The following is a 23,257-nucleotide window of genomic DNA, read 5'->3' on the forward strand; positions in this document are numbered from 1 at the left end:
TATCTATGAATTTAACTTAATAATATTATTATTAAATAATTTTACTATATAAATTATGTATTAGTGAGTCTGACAGAATTTAAAAAGAAAAAAAAAATTAATATTTAATATTTATAAAAACAAAAAAATTTTAAAATAAGAAAAAAAAAAGAGCAAAAAAACCTAGTAATTGAAAAAAAAAATATTCAATCTTTAATTTAAAATATAATATAAATATAATATTACACAAATAATACATAAAAAAATATACAATTAATATTTATACATAATAATATTAATTAAATACAAAATATAAAGCAATTATTATTATAAAAATAAATAAAAAACATACATATATAAAAAGTAATTATTATTTTTATGATTTTTTATTTTCAATATTTTATAAATGTGAACTATTATTATATTTAAAAAAAAAATTAAGCTCATTATTTGCCAAAATGAATAAAAAAAAATGAAAATTAAATTTAAAAAAATGAAAAAGGAAAAATTGAAAAAAAAAAAAAAAAGTTCTTAGTAAAAAAAAAATCTCTTTTAGAAAAACGAAAATTAACTATTTATATAGGTACTATAAAAACGCGAAATAATCACAAATATATTATTATTAAACAAAAAAAAAAAAAATTTTAGTTTTTAAGTTTTGTTTTGTATTTTTGTTTTTAATTTTTAATATTGTTTTGTGAATTTATTTATATATATATATATTTCAGTACATCCTAGTAATGTAAATGAATATTGTACATACTTTGGTTTCATTTGAACAAAAAATAAAATATTACGAAAACATTTTCAGTGGTTTTTAGTAAATTAAATTTATAATTTTCTTTTTTTATTTAATTATACTTTAATTATATTAAACATACCAATTAAATGATATTTAATTAACTTGACATATATAATAACTGCAGAATAACTTCCATGATAGCTTCTAATAATTCCACAATAATCTTCTATCTTATATCATCAGGAGGGTGGATCTCGAGCGTATGTTTTAGGGCATGCCCCGCACTCGCATGGGGGCGCAAAATAAATCCTTATACGTGGTCGCGTTGCACTGTTGCCCCCATTGTACAAATCTAAAATCATTTATATCACAAAATAAACTACTTGCACACATAGTTTTATTTTTAATATATTCAGCAGATTTTTCAAAACTGGTATTCTATTATTTAAATTCTGTTTTATTTAAAATTTCCTAAACTATTTCAGAATTCCTCGAATTGTACAACAGTTTTTAGATGGTTTTTGTAATTTTATTTGATAATTCTTGAATATTTACTTTTCTTCTTATTCTTGAATATTTTACTGTTCTTCTAATGAATCTCCACCAATTGGTGTTGATATAGTGTAATAAGTTGATCAAAACTAATTAATAATTCATGATGTTCCTAAAAATATTTGTTTACCATATTTCAATTAATAATTTGAAATTTAAAAGTAATCAATTTAGTTGTATTTATTGCATAAACAACACTTTGGAACAATTGGATTCATTACATAATTTCTTTTTAAAAATACATAGAAAGTTTAAATTTTCTTTAAAAATTTGATAAATGCTGTATTACAATTAAAGTTTCTTGAAATGAAATTTCATTTGTAGTATTTTAAACTAGTTAAAAACTATTTACCTTTATCTGTTGTTGATTGCTTTTCTTATTATTGTTCCATTCTAGAGAAATTCTAGAAGAAATTCTTCTTTCAATCACAACAATAATATTTGTAAATTTTTTATTTTGAATAAACATTCATATTTTGTTAGATGGATCACTGGAAGTGATTGTTCAAAATTTTATGTATTCGGGAACGCAAATCATTGAATCCAATTGAAAATTTTGTATTATAAATATTTCTTTTCAAACTGACTAAACAATTGTACTTTTAAGCATTCTTCATCAATTATTCACAAAAATTAGTTATATCAGTCCGTTTTTTGCTGCATTTAATAATTTCAGAGATTTAATAAGACCATAATATTTAATGTTTAAGTTTATTAGTTTCTTAAATAGAAATTATAAAAACAAGAAATTTATTCATAAGACACAAAAATAATTTAATACGTTGTTAATAACGTCAAGATTTAGATTGAAATATCTATTTTTGGTATAATTACTTTTCTTCAAAATTTTTAAATTGTAGAATTTTTAAGTCCAATTCCTGAACACTCGATTGTGCATGTTCCATCATTATTTTCATTTACTTGAAATTTTACCTTCAAATTAAGAATATTTTATATAATTTAAGATATAAGATTTAAGAATGTAGACATAACAAAACTTATCAATAGCAATTATAGTTACCTTAGCCAAAGACTCGGCAATATGAATGGCTGTTTTAGTGTGTAAAGTAATAGGTAACGTTTTTATTCGACTTACACCATTGGCAAGGGCCATAAATATAATTAATTGATCTTGAGTAAATGAGTCAACACAAGCCTTTAATTTTAAACATTGTTCTATTTCAGCAGCAGCATTTCGTCCCGTATCAAATGGTTTTTCTTTTCTATTTCCTAGTGCAGATCCTCCTACTACACAATTTGTAGTTGTTTCGCATCCGAGTCTTTGAAAAAATAGGAATTTTCGATACATACATTTAAACATTTACAATATTAAGTTATCTCAATAAGATTCTGGACTTACACAATCCCCGAGCAATTACCATCTGCAATCTTTGGATCTTCTTTATAAGCTTCTACATTTATTGATTGTGAATAATTTGAAAATATTCGTTTAGCTCCATCTGCCATCTCATTAGCAACTTTAACTGGTAAAACACCAGAAACAAAACTCCATCCAAACAACTTATCGATTTGTCCAAAATCAGTAATTGAACAAGGTATTAAATGTCTTACAGGTTTTATAATTATTCTACAATGTCCACCACCTTTTGGGAAATATCTGTAATTGTAGATCATTTACAAGTTGAATAGAACATTATTTCCTTTGTTTATTTATAAAGTATCTAACCCTCTTTTCAAAAGATCGAAATCAAATGTTGCATGAAATTTTTCTAAATTGGCACGAAATATTTCTGTTATGTAATCAATTTGTGGTGCCATAGCTGCATTAGTTCCGCCTTTTAAGTCTAACGTTGATTCACCATTAGCAAATAATAGAACTGGAAGGGCCACTTGAATCAATAATGCAATACTCCTAGAAATTTAAGTTTTGTTGAAAATATGTATGAAAATATTATTTATTATTTTAAATGTTAAAATCAAATATACCCAGCTGTTTGAGTATCACCATAAAAAATTCCATTTTTAATATGTTGGGGATGAAAGTGAAGCTCTGTCGAACCTAAATGATCTCCTTGTACACGAGCATTACTTATCTCTTTTAATAACTGAACACCTTTTAAGTGTTGAGCAGCTAGTCCTGGTTTTGGACGTGAAGCACGTATATTAAATATATGGACTGGAATCTTTAACAAACAGCTCAAACTTAATGCATTTCTCAAAATTTGACCACCCTAAATTGCACCATATTAAAAATAAGAATTAACATCTGTTCCTAAACTATAATTTTAATAATCATATTATACTTACTCCTTCAAGGACACTTCCGTCAATTTTAAAATACTGATTAGACATAGTTTTGAGTATGCCTAATATTTTAGTTTCCAAATTCAAAATCAAAACTTCCTTTCTAACGAAATTATTATAAATGTTGTGTTTATATAGATTACTGCTTGATATAAAAAATTAAAATTCAAATTGTCAAAAGCCGGGTTGACGTTTTTGAGTAGCATAAGTTTCGGTAGCTTAAATGTAGCATATTGAATGTTGCTGAAAAGTTTTGCAACAATATTTACAAAACAATTTATGAATACTTGAAATTAAATAACCAGCCGTTTACATAAGCATGTTACCGGCTTGACATAGTAAATGTCGAATAAAAATACTTTAACCCGATGCAATGTCACAATTTCTCATATTATATTGTCGTTTAAGGAATTTCGAGAAATCGAGAAAATGTAATTTTTGAATTTAAAATTAAGACTTTTCAAACTTCTTTGAATAAGAAATTAAGACTTTTCAAATGTCTCAAAAATTTAATATTAAATTCAAAAAAAATTGGAGTAGTAGAACGTATTTTAATTATGAGACAACGCTTTCTACATTGTTTGATAAGCTACTTTTTTTTCATGAGTTTTTATTATACAATTTCGACCAAGTGACAATGTAGTCAAAAAATATTAAGACATTCAGTATACCAAGCAAAATTGCAACCCATACAAAAATTTTACTAGCGGTCTGAAATTTTTAGGACCTGATCGTCTATCTTGCTATTTTACTTGCCAATTTTCCAGTGAGAAGAATTATTCGGTATTGCGTATCTCATTTTTTGTTTTAAATGTATTCAAAATTTATTTACTTTGTTTTGGAAGTGAGACGTTCAATCAATAATTTGAGAAAAACTGCAAAAATCCAATTGAAAAAAATTAATAATCCTATTGGAAAGGTGAAATATCCATTAGAAAAACGGAGAAAAAATAAATAAATAAAAATAATATTTGTAATGTATTTTTTTATAATACATATTATATCCGGACATTCGGCCCTAATTTTTAACTAATCAAAATTTTTAATTTAACTGTATGTAATCATAAGCAGATTACATTGTAAAGTAAAAATTATCTTGTTCTAACCTGACAGTGAGAGGAAACGCTTTTTAACACATTAACAAAAGTTTTTGCTACATGGGTTAAATTTTATGGTTTCTTTTAAATGTCATATAAAAATTTTAGTTGTCATAATAAGAGTCACTATTTAGTACTTTACATATTTTATACAAAAATAATACAACACCATAAATGTTTTGTTTACAAATTTCTATAATATTAAATTCATAACAGAAAATTAAATTTATTAAAAGCCAAAGAAATATATAATTTCCAAATACAATAATTTTTTTTTAATAAGCTCTTCCCGATAATTAGAAAAGAATAATTCGATTTCAGGTCACGCCCTAGTATTTTTATACACTATTGCTCAGAATGAAGACAATTTTATTATTACCATTATTTTTATGCATTTTAACTAAATCAGGTAAGATTATACAACATTTAAATGTTTACCTTAATTATTTTCAAATAAATCAATGGAGTAAAATTTATTCGAGAGAAAAAGAAGAAATTCTACCTACATATGCACCCACTGAACATATTGTTTGTTTTTTATAAAATACAAAATTTTAAAATATGCATTTAGCTTACTCAATAAGATGTTATATATGTAATACAACTGATTCAACAACTCCATTCCAATGTGGTGAGTGGTTTGAAAGATTTGATCATCCTGATATACAACCTCAAGACTGTTCTGCAGTTCATGGAGCACAGTACTGTATTAAGCATATTGGACGTTTTGAAGGTATTGTCACAAAAAAAAAACACACTGACCGAAAATGGGAATGGCAACTACATAATTTAACAATCTATCATAATATTAATATTTTCATAAATACCATATTTTTTAACAAAAACATCAAAATGGTTATCATACTTACAATTTTATAATAATTTACCTTGATTTCTTACTAATTTTATTTATGTAATCTTTTAACAAATTAACACTTGTCCTTAACCAATATTTCAATTAAATTTTTAGTTAATTCCATCTATTGTTATCAATGTTCGTCAGCAGAAACAATGAGTTGTTCTGATTTAATAATAAATATGCCCGATTCACCTTTAAAACCAGAACCATGTGATCATGTAATTGAAGCTCAATATTGTATCAAATCTACAGCTTTAAATGGTTAATATAAGAAATCCATATTTATATTTTTCTTCCTGGTTTTTTTAACATTTTGATACAATAATATTTTCCAAAAAAGAAATTTAAAAGTATTGCTTTATTAAAAATACTTGTTCTTGTTTTGCTTGTCGAGTTTTTTTTTTTTTGATAGAAAACAAAAAGTTTATGATCTAGCAGTAGCAAAAAAAAATCCTTTATTTCATTTATAATAAGCCTTCTGTGCTTGTCGTTTTAAATTCTATCTATCCTAAACTTTAGAATTTCCTTGTAGATCGAATATGCACTGTTTGAAGTTAACAAAACACTCTTAACACAATTGCTACTATATATTCATGTCACAATATAAATTAATATTTAGATATTTTTTTGTTAAAATTTTTTTGGTAAAAAAAAAAAATTAGGTGGAATTGGAGCTAAACGATACTGTTCTTCTAAAGATTTAGGCAATTATTGTGATTATGTTAAACAACGAGGAGATACTATGGAATATCGATCTTGTATATTTACATGTAGTACTGATGGATGTAACAACACAATATCTATACAACCGCAATTAAAGACTATTGGATTTTTGACAATTTTAACTATTTGTATGAAATTTATTATTAAGTAAAATATTTATTTAAGCAATTATAATTTGAAAAATAAAAAAAATAGTCATTCCTTATAAAACAAACAAGAAAGAGACAATTTACAAATTTGAAAATGTAAAACGCTTAAAATACCGTCCATTTTTTGTGTAATCGAATTAAAATTGTAAAATTAATGTACAACATTTTAAATTTTTTAATAAAAATTTTAGAAAAAAATTTTTGTTTATTTTTATTTAATTTTGATTACGAAATTAATAAAATTTATATTATAAATTTTATATTTTTCCCAAATATGAAGTACGACACAATTTTTATTCTTATTCATTCGAAATTAGTAAAATATTAGATTAAGAGAAATGAATGCATATATAATTGGATTAATATTTTGATCATATATTAGTAAAGATAGTACAAGAGGGTCATGTAATAAGTAATGTTCCAATAAATTTTTTTGGAATATAAAAATTTTCGTTAAGATATAAAATATAATTCATCGTATGAATTAGAGTTGTTTATTTTTATAGTCACTATAATTCCAAAACTAGGATATGTAAGTACGCCAGTTATCATCATCCCCAGTGTTAACTTAATAGTTTATTTATTTAGACATTTTTTAAATAAATACGTACTGTGTTTTAGCTGTTCAATACCTACATAGTTAAATAATTAACTAGATTATTAAACTTGTTAAATGTTTTTTATAACTCCATTAATTCTATTTCAATGCATAAAATTTGAAAAATAATTCAAACTTACTTGATTATTGGTAGAAAAAATATCAGTAATAATTTTTAAATATTTAATCCTTTTAATATAATTTGTTATCTTTAAAAAATAACATCTTTTTTTTTTTTAAATATTTTGAGTTATTAATAAAGAATACAAAAAATATTAAGCGAAAAGCTTTATTTATTTATTGACTTAATTAAAAATATTAAATTTATTTCACAATAACATCAAAATGCCATGGAACTACAATTATAATTATTAAATAATAAATTCGTATGAAAATAAATTCTCAAAATACATAAATTTCATTCATTTTTCTTTTCTTTTTTACCATATTATCTTCGTACAAAAAGCTTTACGTTAACTTAATTATTACTAATTTTGTTTTTTTTTTTTTTAATATAATATACTACTATATTATGTAAATGTTTTATAAATAAATACTGAAATAATTATTTGTTTTGTTTTGTGTTTTTTTTCTCTATTATAATTTTGAACTAAAATTGCGTTAATTAAATACATTTCTTTTCTTCAAAATACTATTTGAATTTGAGCAAAATATTAAGTGTTTTTATTTTAAGCTAAATTTGTGACATTATTTTTTTTATTTGAAAATTCTTTATTACATTTTGTTTTATTTATAAATTTTATATTTTTGAAAAATGAATTTTAATCAGAGTTGGATATGAGTTTTTTTTATTTAGACATTTACAATATTGGCTCTAATATTTTTAATGATTGAATTTAAAATTATTTAAGTATGAATATTTTATTATATGTATGTAATTACAAATTTTTAATTTGAATTTTTCACTTGATTATGTTTTGTTTTTTTTTTTTGGTTTTATTTTTGTGTTATTTTTTTTCTAATAAATTATATTTAAATAGATACTATATAGAATTTATTGGGAGAAAATTATATTAAGATTTTTTTTGATATTTAACAAACTGTTGAATAATGTAAAATGAGTAAATTTCTTAAATTTAAAAAGACAATACTAAATAACTAGCAATCTTAAGTAATTAATTTAAAATATGATGTATTCAATTAAAATAAATTTATTTTATTTTATTAATTAATTAGATTATGAATTAATTTTTAATACTCTGCCCAGGAAACAAAAAATATATAATTGATTTTAAATATTTCAGATAATCTTAATTATTTTTTGTATGAAATCAGATATTTAAAAATAGTTATTAATCAACAAAATTAGGTAAATTTCACTTTTGTTTTTGAAACCGTCAATAACACTCATTATAAGAATTTTAAATTTATATAATATTTAAAAAATTTACTTTTTTTTTTGTTAAAATTAAATTTGATTTTAAATTTTAATTATTTTTTAAATTGTAAATATTTTTGTATATCATGATTTTTTAAAATTAGTATTTATAAATTAATTTTTATCCGGCAGGCATAGAATAAAAACTATAAAGAAGAATGTAAAAATTTAAAATTTTAAAAATTACAACTTTTAAGATTTTTAAAAGAGATTTTCAAAGAGAAAAAAATATTTTTGTAATATAAAATGCGAAAGCAATTTTTTTTTTGAAAAATTCTTATAAAATTTTTTTTGCTATTTAATTAAGCTTTCTAAATTTTGATTTAGAAAAATTTTTTTTTTATAATTTTACATATAAAATTTTTTTATACGTTTTTAATTCACTTTGAAATACAATCTAATAATTTAGCACATGTACATAATATAAGCATACATGTTTTATTTATGTTAATTATAATATTATTGTAGATGTATATTTTTTCATTATTATTCTTAAAATCTAATTGTAAAAATTTTTTTATTCGCAAATATTTAGAAAACCTGTAATAATTTCAAGAAAAGGAATAAAAACAATATTGTTTAAAAAAAATAGTTACTTATCAAAAATAAACAGAATCTCATTATATAAAAAAAAAAAACTAATATAGAATGATTATAAAATATATGAAGTCAACCATTAATAATAAAAAAAGAATTATAAAAAAAACATGTTGGTTCTTTTCAAAAGAACATTCTTAAAAAACAGTGAGTTACGAAAAAACACTTATGTTTAAAATGTTAAATGCACCATATTCGTTTAAAATTGAATACTTTTTTACTTAAAAAAAAATTATTATAATAAAAGTAAGAAAAATTTGATATTATTTTCAATTTAATTTCATTTTCAATAATTTCAATTGTATGAAAATTTGAACTAAATCCAAAAAATATATATGTATATATATATATAATCAAAAAAAAATGATTATTACATGGTTTTTTCCTAATAAAAAATTATTATTTTTGTATAAAAATACATCACAATTTTTATATCATTTTTAAAATTTTGTTTTCTAAACTATTTAAAAAAAAAAAAATAAAAATTCGTTCTGTTGACACCATGATAATGATTAGCGTTCTTTTATAGCAAAAAGAAAATTTTATAAAACAAAAATTTCTCTATTATTTTTAAACTATGGTTCATTTAATTTAAAAGAAAAAAAAAACTTCTTTTTTTTTCATTCATTTGGAAGCAGTTAAACGTTTTATTTCCAGTTCCAATTCTTGAACACGTTTTTCGGAACACATTAATTGGTTTTTAAGATTTTTAATCTCTTCTGCTTGACATCCATAAGCTTTACGTAACTAAAATTATAATAAAAATATAAATTGAATATATTAGTTGATCTGAGTTATTAATTTGAAAATTTGCATTCATAACAAATTGAATATATGAAAATATGTTTCCTTTTGCTGTTTAAATGTATTTAATAATTAATTTATTAAAACTATAAAAATTCAAATCACAAATCATTTACGAAAAATACATTTTCTTACCTCTTTTTCAGTTAAATTTAAAGGTATATTTTCGTAAGAATCTTTAGAACTTATCAAAGTATTTTGATAATTTGAAATCTCCTTCATAGTTTGATGAGTAAATGCAGCTTGTAATTTGTTAAATTTTGTGCTTTCATTTGTTGAAGTTTTAAAACTTTTATCAAACTGAAAACAAAAAAAGAATTGAATTGAATATTTTTTGTTAAACTACTAAATTTTATTATTCTTACGTTCGGACGGTAATCTGGAACCGTTTCACGAGATAAAAATGCAAATTTTTTCGAATTATTATCAACTTTCTTTGCCGACATTTTTTCAATTTCATATTTATCAATATTTTTTTTATAATTTTTTTCATCGTTGCCATTTGTTACAATACTGTTATCTTGATGATTTTGCTCTAAAAATTTTTAATACAAAAACAAAACATTTATTTGATTTAATGGATTTGAGGTACGCATTGAAACCTTACCGAAAGCTAAGGACATCGTTATTGGCTGAATATTTCGGCCAGACAACCATTCAGCTGCTGTTGTAGCTGGTTTCATTGCCGCTGTATCTGGATACAAATCACTTTGAAATCCTGCAGATTTTCTTGGAACAATCATTGATATCGGTTCACAAATATTACCAGATGCATATATTTTATAAAAGCGAAATATTTCACATTGTTGAACATTTAGTCCTCGTTTAGGTAATACACCTAAAGCTTTTTGTGGTTGACCAGATAAAAATTGATTCAAATAATAAATATATGGTGGTTCATCAACAATTTCATAGTACCTTATGTTACCATCACCTTTTCCAGCTAAATATAGCTAAAATTTTATATGATTATGTCTAATTTTTAGTCTAATTTTAATTAATATAACATTTATACCATTTTGGTATCGTAATCATAATATGGGGTGATAACACCTGAGGAACTATCCACAACTTCTTGAACTAATGGAGTTTTTAAGTCATGTTGATCCCATAAAGCATATTGTCTATCAGAATGACGAGAAAAACCGGTTGTCAACACTTTTCCATAATCCAGAAATACAACTTTGGTACATTTAGTACTAGCATGACAAATACCTTCCTGCTCAATAAAAGAATGTTTAAAAAATTAAACAGGAAAATATATATTAAAAAAACATTTGCTTACAGATACTACTATAGCACTTCTTGGTTCTATAATGCGTAGTTTTTTGTCTTTGGATGTTGTGGCTATATAAGATCCATCACGATTAATAGCCAGAGAATAAATTGTATCAGTGTGGCAGTTAATTGTGCTAAGAATTTCATTTGGCTTTGTTAAATCCCAAATTAAAACCTTTCAAATAAAACAATTAGCTTAATATATAAAATAATAATGCAAAAAAAAATATATATTTACCAAATTATCGAAACCAATAGAAAATAAAATGTCATCGGCTGTTGGATGCCACTCAATTTGAAGTACTTTCCTTTTATGACCAAGTAGTTCAATTTTGAATTCATCCATGTTTGATGTAAGACCATTTTCAGGAATTTCCCAAATTTTAATCTAAAGAAATTACAATACTAAATGATTAAATCCTCATTTACTTTAAATATATTTTTTTTAAATCTTTTTTCAACAAAACTAACTCACGGTACAATCATCTGCAGCAGATGCAATAATGTTATCATTAAAGGGATTCCATTTGAGATCTGTAATTTGTCCAAAATGCCCAATTATTTTGCATGATTGGAAATCTATTCGTCCAGTCTACAAAAAAAAAACATACGACATTAAAATTTTTATAGGTTATAATAAATGGGTTTTATACTTGGCTCGCGGATATAATCGCAAATGTGGAATCAACAGCTAATGCTAAAAATTTTGGATTTGCTGCGCAAACATGTCCATCATTCGTATTTCTTACAACATTTACATCTGTATAACATGATTCTTTTCTTGATGGTAATCCGTACACATGTCGAAATTTTGATGGTCTTACACCACGGAACCAAAGCTACAATTTTGATAAAAGACATTGTTTAAAAATTAAATATTAACTATTTTTATTAAAATGAGAATTATTCTTTTAAAATCTTTACCTTGTTGTTTGTCATTTTCAAAACTTTTGTAAATAAATTTTCAGAAATAAACTTATAAAAGAAAAATACTATTTACTATAAAACAAAAAATAAAAATATAAATTAAAAAATAATAAGAAAACACATTAAAAAAATATATTTTTAATATATATAAACTTTAAAAAAGTTTGATAACAAAAAATGCTATTAATAATGATAATTTAATTATTTGATCCCGTATAAAATTTTTGATATTGTAATTTATTTTTACGAACCTTAACTTAAATGTTAAGTTTCCGAATAATTTGAAAGTTTTAAAAATTTTAATAAAAAAAATTATAAAAATTTAAAATTAAGTTATTTGAATATATTCTTTTTGTTTAGAATTTCCTTGGGTATTTGCTAATGGGAAGAACTTTGACAAAATGACATCATTAAACTTTGAAAAAATCAGTAATAAATTGAATAAAATGCGAGATAATAATTTCTATCTTCAATTAAAAAAATATAAACTACATGCATATATGTATGTATATCTAAATAGATACGTGCCTATATGCTTTTATTGAGTTCTTCAATATACTGAAACAATATCTGAAATGTGCAATGTATTTGTGTTTTACTATCGCTAAGCGTACAATATATTATACAGATATATAAGTACGTCTGGCTATATAGAAATGTAGATATGAGAAAATAATCATGATTTAGAATATTTAAATATTTTTCAATTAACTTTGAAAAACTAAACAATAAACAAGAAAGCTATTACACTAATAGCCATACATTATTAATATTGTATAGCCATGCAATATTAAAAAATGAATTGCAATTGTAATAATAAAAAAATAATAATAGAAACATTGACTCGAGCACATCTTGTTCCGGTTTTTTTTTGCATTATTGTGTTCAGTACCTACTATTTAATAGTATACACATAATTGGAAATACTCCACATTTGTAAAAATTTAATGTTTACCCTGTCTATGGTAAATTCCACAAGCAGTATTAGAACCCATTCAATTAATTTAAAACAAAAATTTTCTCGTATATTTTTAATTGAGTAGATTATTCAAATCCATTTTACTTCTTTAATAAATTAATAAAAATATTTTAAGAGTATGCTTTCATAAATGTTCACAATTTTATCAGTTTTTCTTTTGTAATTTTGTTTTCCCTCTTTTATTATACAGTTGATATTTGAGCTAAAACATAATTGACAAACCTAAGGAAAATTTTCCACAAAAACAAAACATCAACAGGTTCTCTATCTCTATACTTGTAGCATCATAAATATGAATTATTATTTTTATATTGTATGAATTTTGAAAGAAGGTTCGTGTTTGGGGGTTGATATGCAAAATAGCTGGAATTTTCTTTATACTTCGTGTTTTCTTCCCATATATTATGTATGTCAATCAATAGATTTTGTTTTAAGTTAATTAGAATATTGAATTTTTGATAGGGTGACATCATTTTGTAGGCAATAAAAAATTTTATGTCTTCCTGCGTACAATCTACATTCTATATATAAAAAAATTTTTAAGAAAATTTATAACGCAGCATTTTTCATTATCTAAACTCCTTTTCAATACTAAATCTAAATTTGAATTTTTAAAAATTTAAAAAAAAATACCTTTTTCTCTGGTTTAACACAAGAATTTGAATCAATAACACTAGAAATTAAAGAGATCTTTAAATCGTGTCCTTGCTCCTTTTTAATAAACGTATCCTTTAGAATATCCTCGGGCATATTACAAGAAATTAATCCTCTGAATTAATTTGATTTCACAAAAATTTTTGTAAACAAAAAATAATTTCGTAGCTTTTTATATTTTAAAAACTTAATTTTTTTTATATAATTTTGATTTTTAAATTGAAAATAATTTAATAAAATATATTTAAAAGAGAAAAACACGATCCGATTAAAATAAGAAAGTTTTGTTTGATTATTAATGACGGCTTGCTTTACTATTTATTTAATGTGTTGCCGTTTAAAGTTATTTAGCTAAATTTCTACTGCATATTTAATGTTGAATGTTGACATTATATACTGAAATATAGTCAGTTTTAAAACTATTTAAAATATTAGAAAAATTTTAATATTTAAATTAGCTATAATGGAGTTTACATTTTTTAGTTTTTAATCAGAAACTCTTCCTTCTCAATTCTATTACGGAATTTTCTATTATTCAAGAAAATAATTTGAAATATGTATTTTTTGTTTTTAAGTTGTATTTTAGAGTGTTTCTCAATTGTCATTTTTTGACAACTGTTCATGATGGTTGTTTGAATTAAATTTTCTATAGATGAAAGGTAATGTCATTATACACAGCATGTCATATACATTTTTATTTATTTTTATATAATTCAATATTGGACTTAATTAATTATTTTAATAATAACACAGAATTTACATTTTTTTTCAAAGTCCATCTATTAATTATCTTATAATGTTTAAAAGAAAGAAAAATAAAAATATTTTTTCCAACGAAGTGTTATCGTTTGAAATTTTGTTTTACGAAACGGTTACACTATTTTGGGTACGTTTAGAAATTGATAACGAAAAGTTTTTATTGTTGCCAATTAGTGACATATTACAAAAAAGAAGTAATTAACGGCTGATTTATACTGTCTTAGAAATAAATGTATTCAATTACTTTTTTCTTGAGTACAATGCTTCTGAATGGAGTTCTATTTCTTTTCAATTACCTTTTTTTATAGAAAGATACAGTTCGTATCTTTATACTCCATTTAAATTCATTTTAAACTATTTTCTTCTTTTTTCTTATAATTTCTTCTTTTATACTCTCATATGTATTAATCAATAGCAAAATTTTCTAAATTAAGTTTGAATATAAGTAGCTTCAACCATATGTAGTTATATAAATGCTTTTCGGATTTATCGATTTAATATAAACTCACATATTATGTGCAAGTTCGCCAAGCGAATTTAACAATTTGGTATTAGCTATCAATATTGTACAATTCTGTTATTGCGTAGAAATTTGCTTGTAAATCCATACGACATACACAATATGTACATACATATTTAATATGAAATGATAGCAAATTTGCCAGCTCAAAAGAATGCAAAAAGTTAGCGAATTTGCTATACATAATTAATTAACCTGTTAAGCGATTAATTTTTCTTAGACAGTTCGATTTATTGTGCTGACTTAATTTCAAGCGAAGACGCGTATTTACAAAATTTTATTAACGGGAAAATATTCGTTTTTTGCTTAACTTTAAATTTCATAGCAAATGCAATTTTCTTTTTCGGCATGACGCACATATACGACATCAACTAAAAAATGAACTTTTGAAATTGACACATATATACGACATAATCTCTTAACCGGTTAATAAATCTAAAAATTACCTATATGTACTCATAAGTACGCACTTATGCAAGAATAAGTTAAGAGGCAAATATTATGTAAGTGAATATGTAACACATTTTATAAAAATATGTACCTGTTGAAAACAAGTTTTTAAAAAATACCTAAATATTTACAATCTATTTTCAATATTAGAATTTAAGCAAAAATTAGTTCGAAAAATAATATGAGTTCTTGTTCATCCACTTAAAAAGCTCCATTAAGCAATAATGTCCTAACATAAAATCTTAAACCTAAGCCTATTTTATGTAATAAAATTCAAAGATAATTAAAATAAAAATTATTTTATTAAGTATTTTCTAATTTATTTTATATTCTTTTTGTTTTAAGAAATGCTTTATCTTCATTTAAGATAATGATATAAACATACAAAAAGTTGATGATTCATGCAATGATATTATTTTGTAAATTTAAAAAAAAAATCTAATAATGAAGAAAAATAATAAAAAAAAATCGAACAGAAACTAAAATCTTAAGAACAAAATTAACTAAGTTTTGTAGCCATCGAATGCATTTTTAAATTAATTTTTTATTTTGTTTTTATTTATTATAACTATTACAAATGCAATGTATTATTTGCTAAAGCTGTTTGTGCAATTGTTTGATTAACACGTTCAATCCAATCTGGTAACCCATCCATTAAATTTGGATAAATAACTAAACCCCATGTTTGACATGAAATAAATAAAACTACTATTGTAATGAGTGATGGACCAATTCCACATATTATCTAAAATTAAAAAAAATAAAATAAATTATTCTCCAAAATAAATTAACATTTACCATATCTTTTGTTCGTATATTAGCAAAACTCGCCACTATAGCATTTGGCGGTGTCGCCACTGGTAAATGAAAGGCCATACTACAAGCCAATCCAGCTGGTAATACTAAATACAATGGATGAATTTCTATTGCTAAACACTAAATTTTAAATTACAAGAAAAAAAAAACAAAACGAAAATTGTAAATAATTTAAGAACCATAAATAAATAAATTAAAATTACCATTTCTATTAAAACTGGAACTATTATGTTACACATAGCAACATTTGAACTAAATTCTGTTGCAAATTCAGCAAATAATATAACAACTAATAATAAAACTAATGGATGAAGTCCTTTAAGTCCTTTTAATCCTTGCCCAAGTAATTTATCCAACTTACTAACTTCTGTTCCCTTAGCTAATGCAAATCCACCACCTTAAATAATAAGATTAATTAATAATAATAAAGAAAATTTTGGGGAAAACATTTAAATTCATTACCGAGCAAGAAAATCAAACCCCATGGCACTTTTTGTTGAATAAATTTCCATGAGTGTAGAGAATTAATAGTTTTATTAGGAACGTCAGCTGCAATAAAATTTGTTAAGTTATTAATTTTGGAAATTTAAATTTATTTGCAATTTTTCTTACTGCTTTTTGAACACCATTTCAAAAACGCATAATTAGCTGGTAAAATGAAACATAAAATGACAACTAATAATGTTGGTGAAGCGTTCTTAATTTCACTGTAAATAAAATAAATTATTATTAAAATATTCTAAAATTTATTATTTATGTAAAATATAACAATATTTTAACAGTATGAACTTACGATTCAAATAAACTATCCCATCCAGTAAAAATACCTGGATGTCTAGTGAAATATAAAAGAATCATTAAAATAAATGCTATCATCACAGAGAATTCATGACAGCTCATCGGTCCTAATTGTTCATATTTTTCATCTATAACTTTACGAGCAACTTGTGCGCCAGCGTCACCAAGATTAACTTCTTTTGCTTCTTTACTATTTGGTCTAAATAAACCCATATATGCCCATTGCATATATAAATACATTAAAAATGTATAAATTAACATCGGTGGGACTGAATAGAACATAAATGTTGCAAAATCAATTGAGTCTTTGGCATTTGGAAATTTTCTAAAATAAAAATATTAAAAATTTATTTAATTATATAATATAAATAATTTGAGTTGGTTTTTATACCCATCATATATGCCTTTAAATGTTAAATTTGTTGCTGTCCCAATGATTGTTCCACAACCACCCATTGTAGCTGCATATGCTGTTCCCATATAAAAACACATTGTTATTTTTGATGGATATGGCGGTCTAATAAATGGTAGTAAAATAAATTTTTTAATTGAATTTTTCTAATGATATAAAATTAATTTAATTTAGCATATATTAATAGAGGCAAAATTTTGGACAAACTTACTCATCATCTGATTTCTTGACATCATCTCTATGTAATTTACACATGCCTTGCTGCAAATATAACAAAAAACAACAACTTATTTTAGAATAATAATTTTAAAAATAAAAATTAGGGAAATGTTGCGCTTAAGCAAGCTACCCAACTTAAATTTGTGTCACTTTTAATGATTTTTATGTGGAATTAAATGTTAAAATACTTCCGTAAAGGATTATCTAAAAATACCATTTTTACAATTGCGATTGTTTCTAGTGGAAATCAACTGATTAAAATATTCCCACAAGTTGTTTTTTTAAAACAGTTACCTAGACGTTGCAAACCTGTTATTAGATGATTTTGTATATAAAAATTTAGAAAATCCAACTTTACTAGAATCTAGAACAGATTGCTTACGCTATATAAATTTCTGTGTTATAAAACAGACTAAACATGAAGAATTTTTATAACAGCATCTATTTTAATTACTTTATTAAAATCCTATAATTTTTAATATTTATTAAAAGATTTAAATATTTTAATTAGAATAAGTATGCATAATTATTATAATTTGTGATTCGTATAAAGAAATTCCAATCATAATTTCGGAATTTTTCTAACCTATTAATTAGAATATAAATTATTGATTACCTATGAATAATTATTGTAAAATTTTCTTAATAACTTACTAATCACATATGAATTTATGCATAAATATGTAAAATATATAGTAACTCAATTTTACAAATCTATAATATAATCTAGAATTATTACAGTTTCTTTTATACATTGTATATTCTCTACGTTTTCTTTATTAATATTTTGTTCTATAAAATGTTCTACTTGAATGAATACCTAATAAACTTCTTTTTTTTTAGCTTTATTCACTTAAAAATTAAAATTTAATGAAACTTTTATTTATATAGACATTATTTATTAATAAAAAATATCAACCAAGCAACCTTGGAACCCAAAGTTAATATTTTTTCTAGTTATATTGTGAATGCTGTTAATATTATGTCTATTTAACAAAGATTTTATTTAATTATAGTAGGATTTAAGAGAGCTACTATATTGAAAACATATAATATTAGTCGCTAAATTACTATAAAATTAGTTGCAATCAAATGCAATTTATTCTATATTTACTACCATATTCTATTCGGTTGAGAGTGTAGTTAGAATATAGGAAAACTAACAAAAAAAGTATTTGCAATTGAATGCAATTACTCTATCGCGGAACTATTCCCTTGAACACCAATACAAACTTCCTGAAATACAGTCTTAGTTGATGCTTTTACAAAAACCTATCCTATTTTTCCGATCCTATCTAATACTTTTCAATTAATTTTTCCTATTTTTATTCTGAATTTCATTGTCTAACATTTGCAAAGAGCTTATATTTATGATTTTATTTTATTAATGCTGGGAATCATTGCATAAAATCATACTCGATACATTATGCATACGAGTATTCTTAATTTTAACATATTTCTTATAATTATTTAATATATTATTAAAGGAAACATACTGCTTCTAATTGTTCTAAAACGGCTTGAATAATTGGACACATCATTGCAGTAGCAGCTGCATTATTTATCCATAATGATATAAACATTGTAACAATAACCAAACCAAAATGTAATCTAAAAGAATTTAAAAATACATTTAAAAAATACAAATTTTATAAAATAAAAAAAAAAATTGTTACCTTCTGGGACTGCAGCCCACAATTTGTATAACTCTTAAAGCTAATCTTTTATGCAGATTACAATGTTCTACAGCTAAGGCCATCATAATACCTCCAATGAACATAACAAGAGTATCTAAAAAAATAAAAATAAAAAAAATTTTTAATTTCATTAATCAGTTTTATGTTTACATAATTTTTTTAAATCATACCTTTAAAGTATAAAGCGCAAGTGGCTTCCGATGACTACAGAAAACAAATAGAAGTAAAAAATAAAATGAATTAAAAAATTGGAAGAAACAATTTTAAATGACTTTACAAAAAATATTATATTAAATTGCCGCAATTGTTATGATAGCCTTTATAATTTTATCTAGTGTAACAGAATTTTGAAGCAAATAATACAAACACATGAAATAAATCTATTTTGACACCCTCGAGGTTCGAAAGTCTCTATTATAAAATGGTTGTGTCCATTATGGTAAACTTTCGAGATTTTTGTTTAAGAATTTAAATACCACAGCTATAAAAATTTGAGCAAGTCAAAATTTTGCTTTTGTTTGCAGAAAAAAATAAAAATTACAACACTAGTCTCCCCATACTGCCCGAAGTTGTCAAGTTTCATGGCGGAATTTAAAAACTTATCGAAAATCCGTCTTTAAGTGTCAATTATTTTTGTATTTAAACTAAACACTTAAAATTAATTCAAGATCTACATATTATTTATTAATCTAACATTTTGAAAATGTAGGGCATTTAAAAATTTTCAATTAATATAATGAATGCACTTAACGAATCAATACTATTATGAATCAATATTCTGTCACCACTATTTTCAATTAAGAAGTAAGTATAATACTAATATTTTACCATAATTCCCGCCACTGGAAACGCCACTATTGGAATCATTGATGTTACAGGTAATGGTAAAACTTCTGTTAACCAAAAAAATGACATTACAAGTAATATGTACAGACATCTGTATTCCTAAAATATTAAATAAAAAATTATTTATATTTTATTATAAAGACTATTTTTAAAATATTATTAAATAACCTTAACATATTGTGTTTCTATAAATAATAAAGGTGAAAATAAAATTGGTAATAAAAGGACTACAACTCCTTTCCAATGATATTGAAAAAATTTTCCTATTCTTGTACCACATGTTAATTTTTGTCGTCTTAATGCTTGAACTTCTGCATCAATACTAAATATCCTGGAAAAAAATGAAGATGTTAAAGAAAGCAAAAAAAAAACATTCATTTAGAATAATTTTTTTTTTTTTGATTTTCTTACTCTGGAGGAGCTTTCACTCCTTTTAACATAGTGTCAGTCTCTGCCATTTTAAATATTAGTTTTTTTTTATTTCTGAAATTAAAGAAAAACCATGAATTACATTAATAATGATATGTAAAAATATATTATGTGAGTAATTCAGTTGTTTATCAAAAATTATTAACACATTTTTGAAAATAATTAAATTAAAAAAAATTAAAAACAAAAAATTTCTCGTTTCGACATTGGAAACATTGTTATGAAGAAATGCTTACGATTAAAGGATTTTAATTATCAATAATATATAAGTACATAAATTATATTAAATAATTATGTTTAATTCATCAGGAGGATTGGTCTCCAGCATATATTGCAGGACGTACTGCACGCTCAGGGGAGGGGAGGGCGCACAACACACTCTTACACATGGTCGTGGTGCACTGTTGCTCCGTTTGCACAAATATACAAATCTATATTTAATTAAGAAGTTTTATGAAATTAAGTTTCTAATCCCTCTCAAAACTTTACCAAATCTAACAATGGAATTTTTTTTCGACTTTAGCAGGGTACTATGAAACAATAAAAAATTTCTTTTTTATCCGATTTTAAATGTTTGTTTATACTCACAGATATCAATGAGGACAAACTTGTAGATCAGATCAAGGACTATTCACTATTGTTTTATTAATAAAATAGTATCATGTTTTATTAATAATATAAATATATGTATCTTTATGAATGTATAATATAAATAAGTAGACGTAAATAGATAGTAGGCAAAAAATTGTCTTTATGCATATAAACGAAGGTAAAATGGACTCCAAAATGAGTAAACTTTTTAAAAATTAATTATTTCTTTTTGCTATTTCAATCAAATTTTATTTAAAGGTAGACCATTACAAAATTCTTCAAAAGTAAAGGGCGTCTACCAAAAAGCAAACGATACATTTCGGTTAAGTAGATTATTTTCTAGAGTCAGAATCTGCTTTGTTTTCCTTTTGTTTACAGAACTGTTAAGGTAATTTTGTTCCTTCAGATTGACCGCATGCTAAAATTTTTTTTTTCAATCTATCTAAATTTTGGTAAACACTACTGAAATTAATTGTACTTTCTGCAAATTTTACCAAAATTAAAAAAAAAATGAAAATGATGTCAAATTTTTTATTCGATTAATGTCCGTATAATTAAAAATCTTTAATTTTTAGAGACGCCCATATTTTATAATTATCCCTGCATATTTCAGTTAAGAATAGTTCATATTTTTGTTATAGGCATGCGGCAATGCAACTGCGATAGTTGCAGCGTAGATATTATGTATAATTCTAAATAATTTAGATGCGGTAATATGTATATTCTATATGATTTAGATGCAGTAGTTCACATTGAAGCAACACATACAATGCGGTAACTATAGTCAGGAAATTTTAGGGAAATTGAATATTTATCACTGCAATCTACGATTACAATTAAATGACAGATGTCTTTTTCATTTTGAATAAAAAAATTGAAATAAAAATTACAGTACAAAAAATAAATAAATATTTTATTGAGTCATTTTGTTTTTAAACGAATTGTACCTGTTTTGGCAAATAAATTAAATAATTTCCTATATAATAAAAAAAAACTTTATTACTTCATTAATTTTAACATTCAAATTTCTTACTATTATCTATTATATATTTTATTAGATAAAGACATCTAGTAAGTAAAACATACTTATACAAAAATACTTTCACATTAAGTATTATATACCAGCTCGTGTGGCATGATAGCAATTAAAATAAGAAAACGTGAAATTCTAATTGAAGAAAGTCGAAAAATGTCATTAAAATTTTTTTTTGTATTAAAAATTAAAATATTCATTAGAATTTCATTAAAAAAATATTAATCGAAAAAGAAAGCTTGGTTTAACTATACTAGTATAGTGGGTTATTTATGATTATTATTATTTTCTGTGTTATTGCAAGTAAAAGTGTTAGGAAATTAATAATAAAATTAGAATTTATTATTAAAATGTTATTGCTAACAAATTGTGTACATATACTTATAATATCTACAAAATAATAACAAATTAAGGAATTAATATTCTAATTAATCACTTCATATTTTTATTAAAATGAAAAAAAAATTTATACTTATTTGAAATGAGCTTTAAAAAATAAAAATTAATGAGTTTTAATAATTAAAATATATTCTCAATAATTCAAATTTTTTAAATATGTGTGCATATATATAAAGAGTCATATGTGGATATGTAAGAAAAGGCGCAGATAAATAATGAATCGACAACCTTACTCGATTATATAGGATAGATCCACGTGAAGATAATTTTCATTTTGTTGTACGAGCAAACGGGGGTCAGGAAAACTTTTTTGGTACTAGGGAAACGTGAAGGTAATTTTTATTTTATTGTACGAGCAAACGGGGGTCAGAAAAATTTTTTTGGTACTAGGGGCACGTGAACGTAATTTTAATTTTGTTGTACGAGCAAACGGGCGTCAGGAAAATTTTTTTGGTACTAGGGGCACGTGAAGGTAATTTTAATTTTGTTGCACGAGCAAACGGGAGTCCGAAAAATTTTTTTGGTACTAAGAAAGAGCACGTGAAGGTAATTTTAATTTTGTTATACGAGCAAACGAAAGTGAGGAAAATTCATTCGGCACTTATGGTCGTTTTTAAATTGAATTTGAATCTATTGTAGGCGTAAAAATAGTTTATCAACGAGAGAATTTTTTTTTTTTAATTTTT

General features: G+C 23.5%; 4 protein-coding genes and 1 long non-coding RNA gene across 6 annotated transcripts; 1 reads left to right on the forward strand and 4 right to left on the reverse strand.

Moving 5' to 3' along the window:
- Positions 1-689: 689 nt before the first annotated feature.
- Positions 690-1,791, reverse strand: LOC129609294 (uncharacterized). The gene is made up of 2 exons (XR_008696941.1): positions 1,626-1,791; positions 690-1,385 (listed from the first exon to the last, which is right to left on the reverse strand). It is a non-coding gene; the product is annotated as an uncharacterized LOC129609294 (long non-coding RNA).
- A 185-nt stretch (positions 1,792-1,976) lies between these two features.
- Positions 1,977-3,586, reverse strand: LOC129608945 (RNA 3'-terminal phosphate cyclase). Its single transcript, XM_055520752.1, has 6 exons — positions 3,542-3,586; positions 3,221-3,465; positions 2,961-3,146; positions 2,634-2,891; positions 2,295-2,553; positions 1,977-2,206 (listed from the first exon to the last, which is right to left on the reverse strand). The coding sequence occupies exons 1-6, from the start codon at positions 3,584-3,586 to the stop codon at positions 2,123-2,125; spliced, it is 1,077 nt and encodes a 358-aa protein (XP_055376727.1). The 3' UTR covers positions 1,977-2,122.
- Positions 3,587-4,767: 1,181 nt separating this feature from the next.
- Positions 4,768-6,520, forward strand: LOC129609132 (U-scoloptoxin(05)-Sm1a). Of its 2 annotated transcripts, none has more exons than XM_055521022.1 (3): positions 4,768-5,044; positions 5,207-5,368; positions 6,157-6,520. In XM_055521022.1, exons 1-3 carry the CDS (start codon positions 4,993-4,995, stop codon positions 6,366-6,368), a joined length of 426 nt encoding a protein of 141 aa, XP_055376997.1. In that variant the 5' UTR covers positions 4,768-4,992; the 3' UTR covers positions 6,369-6,520. The 2 variants fall into 2 exon arrangements, with proteins under 2 accessions (XP_055376997.1, XP_055376998.1); XM_055521023.1 differs by lacking the exon at positions 5,207-5,368 and adding an exon at positions 5,606-5,755.
- Positions 6,521-9,345: 2,825 nt separating this feature from the next.
- Positions 9,346-13,714, reverse strand: LOC129609121 (coronin-2B-like). Its single transcript, XM_055521001.1, is given in 10 exon segments — positions 9,346-9,707; positions 9,900-10,064; positions 10,130-10,717; positions 10,780-10,983; positions 11,050-11,217; positions 11,281-11,430; positions 11,518-11,634; positions 11,696-11,881; positions 11,967-12,041; positions 13,582-13,714. Coding segments are annotated over 9 exon segments (1,716 nt in total). The 5' UTR covers positions 11,982-12,041; positions 13,582-13,714; the 3' UTR covers positions 9,346-9,584.
- Positions 13,715-15,614: 1,900 nt separating this feature from the next.
- Positions 15,615-20,603, reverse strand: LOC129609051 (protein I'm not dead yet). The gene is made up of 14 exons (XM_055520905.1): positions 20,531-20,603; positions 20,288-20,450; positions 20,102-20,218; positions 19,444-19,477; positions 19,253-19,367; positions 19,073-19,187; positions 17,569-17,618; positions 17,337-17,462; positions 16,941-17,270; positions 16,760-16,854; positions 16,610-16,696; positions 16,351-16,544; positions 16,130-16,267; positions 15,615-16,076 (listed from the first exon to the last, which is right to left on the reverse strand). The coding sequence occupies exons 1-14, from the start codon at positions 20,575-20,577 to the stop codon at positions 15,903-15,905; spliced, it is 1,785 nt and encodes a 594-aa protein (XP_055376880.1). The 5' UTR covers positions 20,578-20,603; the 3' UTR covers positions 15,615-15,902.
- Between the last annotated feature and the right edge of the window lie 2,654 nt (positions 20,604-23,257).

The sequence above is a fragment of the Condylostylus longicornis genome, unplaced genomic scaffold (genome assembly GCF_029603195.1).
Source record: "Condylostylus longicornis isolate FDR11 unplaced genomic scaffold, ASM2960319v2 ptg000038l, whole genome shotgun sequence".
Taxonomy (NCBI): domain Eukaryota; kingdom Metazoa; phylum Arthropoda; class Insecta; order Diptera; family Dolichopodidae; genus Condylostylus; species Condylostylus longicornis.

Bases quoted from the DNA above. Each gene is read 5' to 3' on its own strand.
- LOC129608945 (XM_055520752.1), bottom strand. From the start codon at position 3,586: ATGTCTAATCAGTATTTTAAAATTGACGGAAGTGTCCTTGAAGGA. The intron at 3,147-3,220 runs GTATATTTGATT...TTAAATTTCTAG, and splicing joins GGTGATACTCAAACAGCTGG to GAGTATTGCATTATTGATTC. The intron at 2,892-2,960 runs GTTAGATACTTT...CTACAATTACAG, and splicing joins TTCGATCTTTTGAAAAGAGG to ATATTTCCCAAAAGGTGGTG.
- LOC129609132 (XM_055521022.1), top strand. From the start codon at position 4,993: ATGAAGACAATTTTATTATTACCATTATTTTTATGCATTTTAACTAAA. The intron at 5,045-5,206 runs GTAAGATTATAC...ATATGCATTTAG, and splicing joins ATGCATTTTAACTAAATCAG to CTTACTCAATAAGATGTTAT. The intron at 5,369-6,156 runs GTATTGTCACAA...AAAAAAAATTAG, and splicing joins GCATATTGGACGTTTTGAAG to GTGGAATTGGAGCTAAACGA.
- LOC129609051 (XM_055520905.1), bottom strand. From the start codon at position 20,577: ATGGCAGAGACTGACACTATGTTAAAAGGAGTGAAAGCTCCTCCAGA. The intron at 19,368-19,443 runs GTATGATTTAAA...TTATTTTTTTAG, and splicing joins TTGCGCTTTATACTTTAAAG to ATACTCTTGTTATGTTCATT. The intron at 16,268-16,350 runs GTAATTTTAATT...TTTAAAATTTAG, and splicing joins TTCCAGTTTTAATAGAAATG to TGTTTAGCAATAGAAATTCA.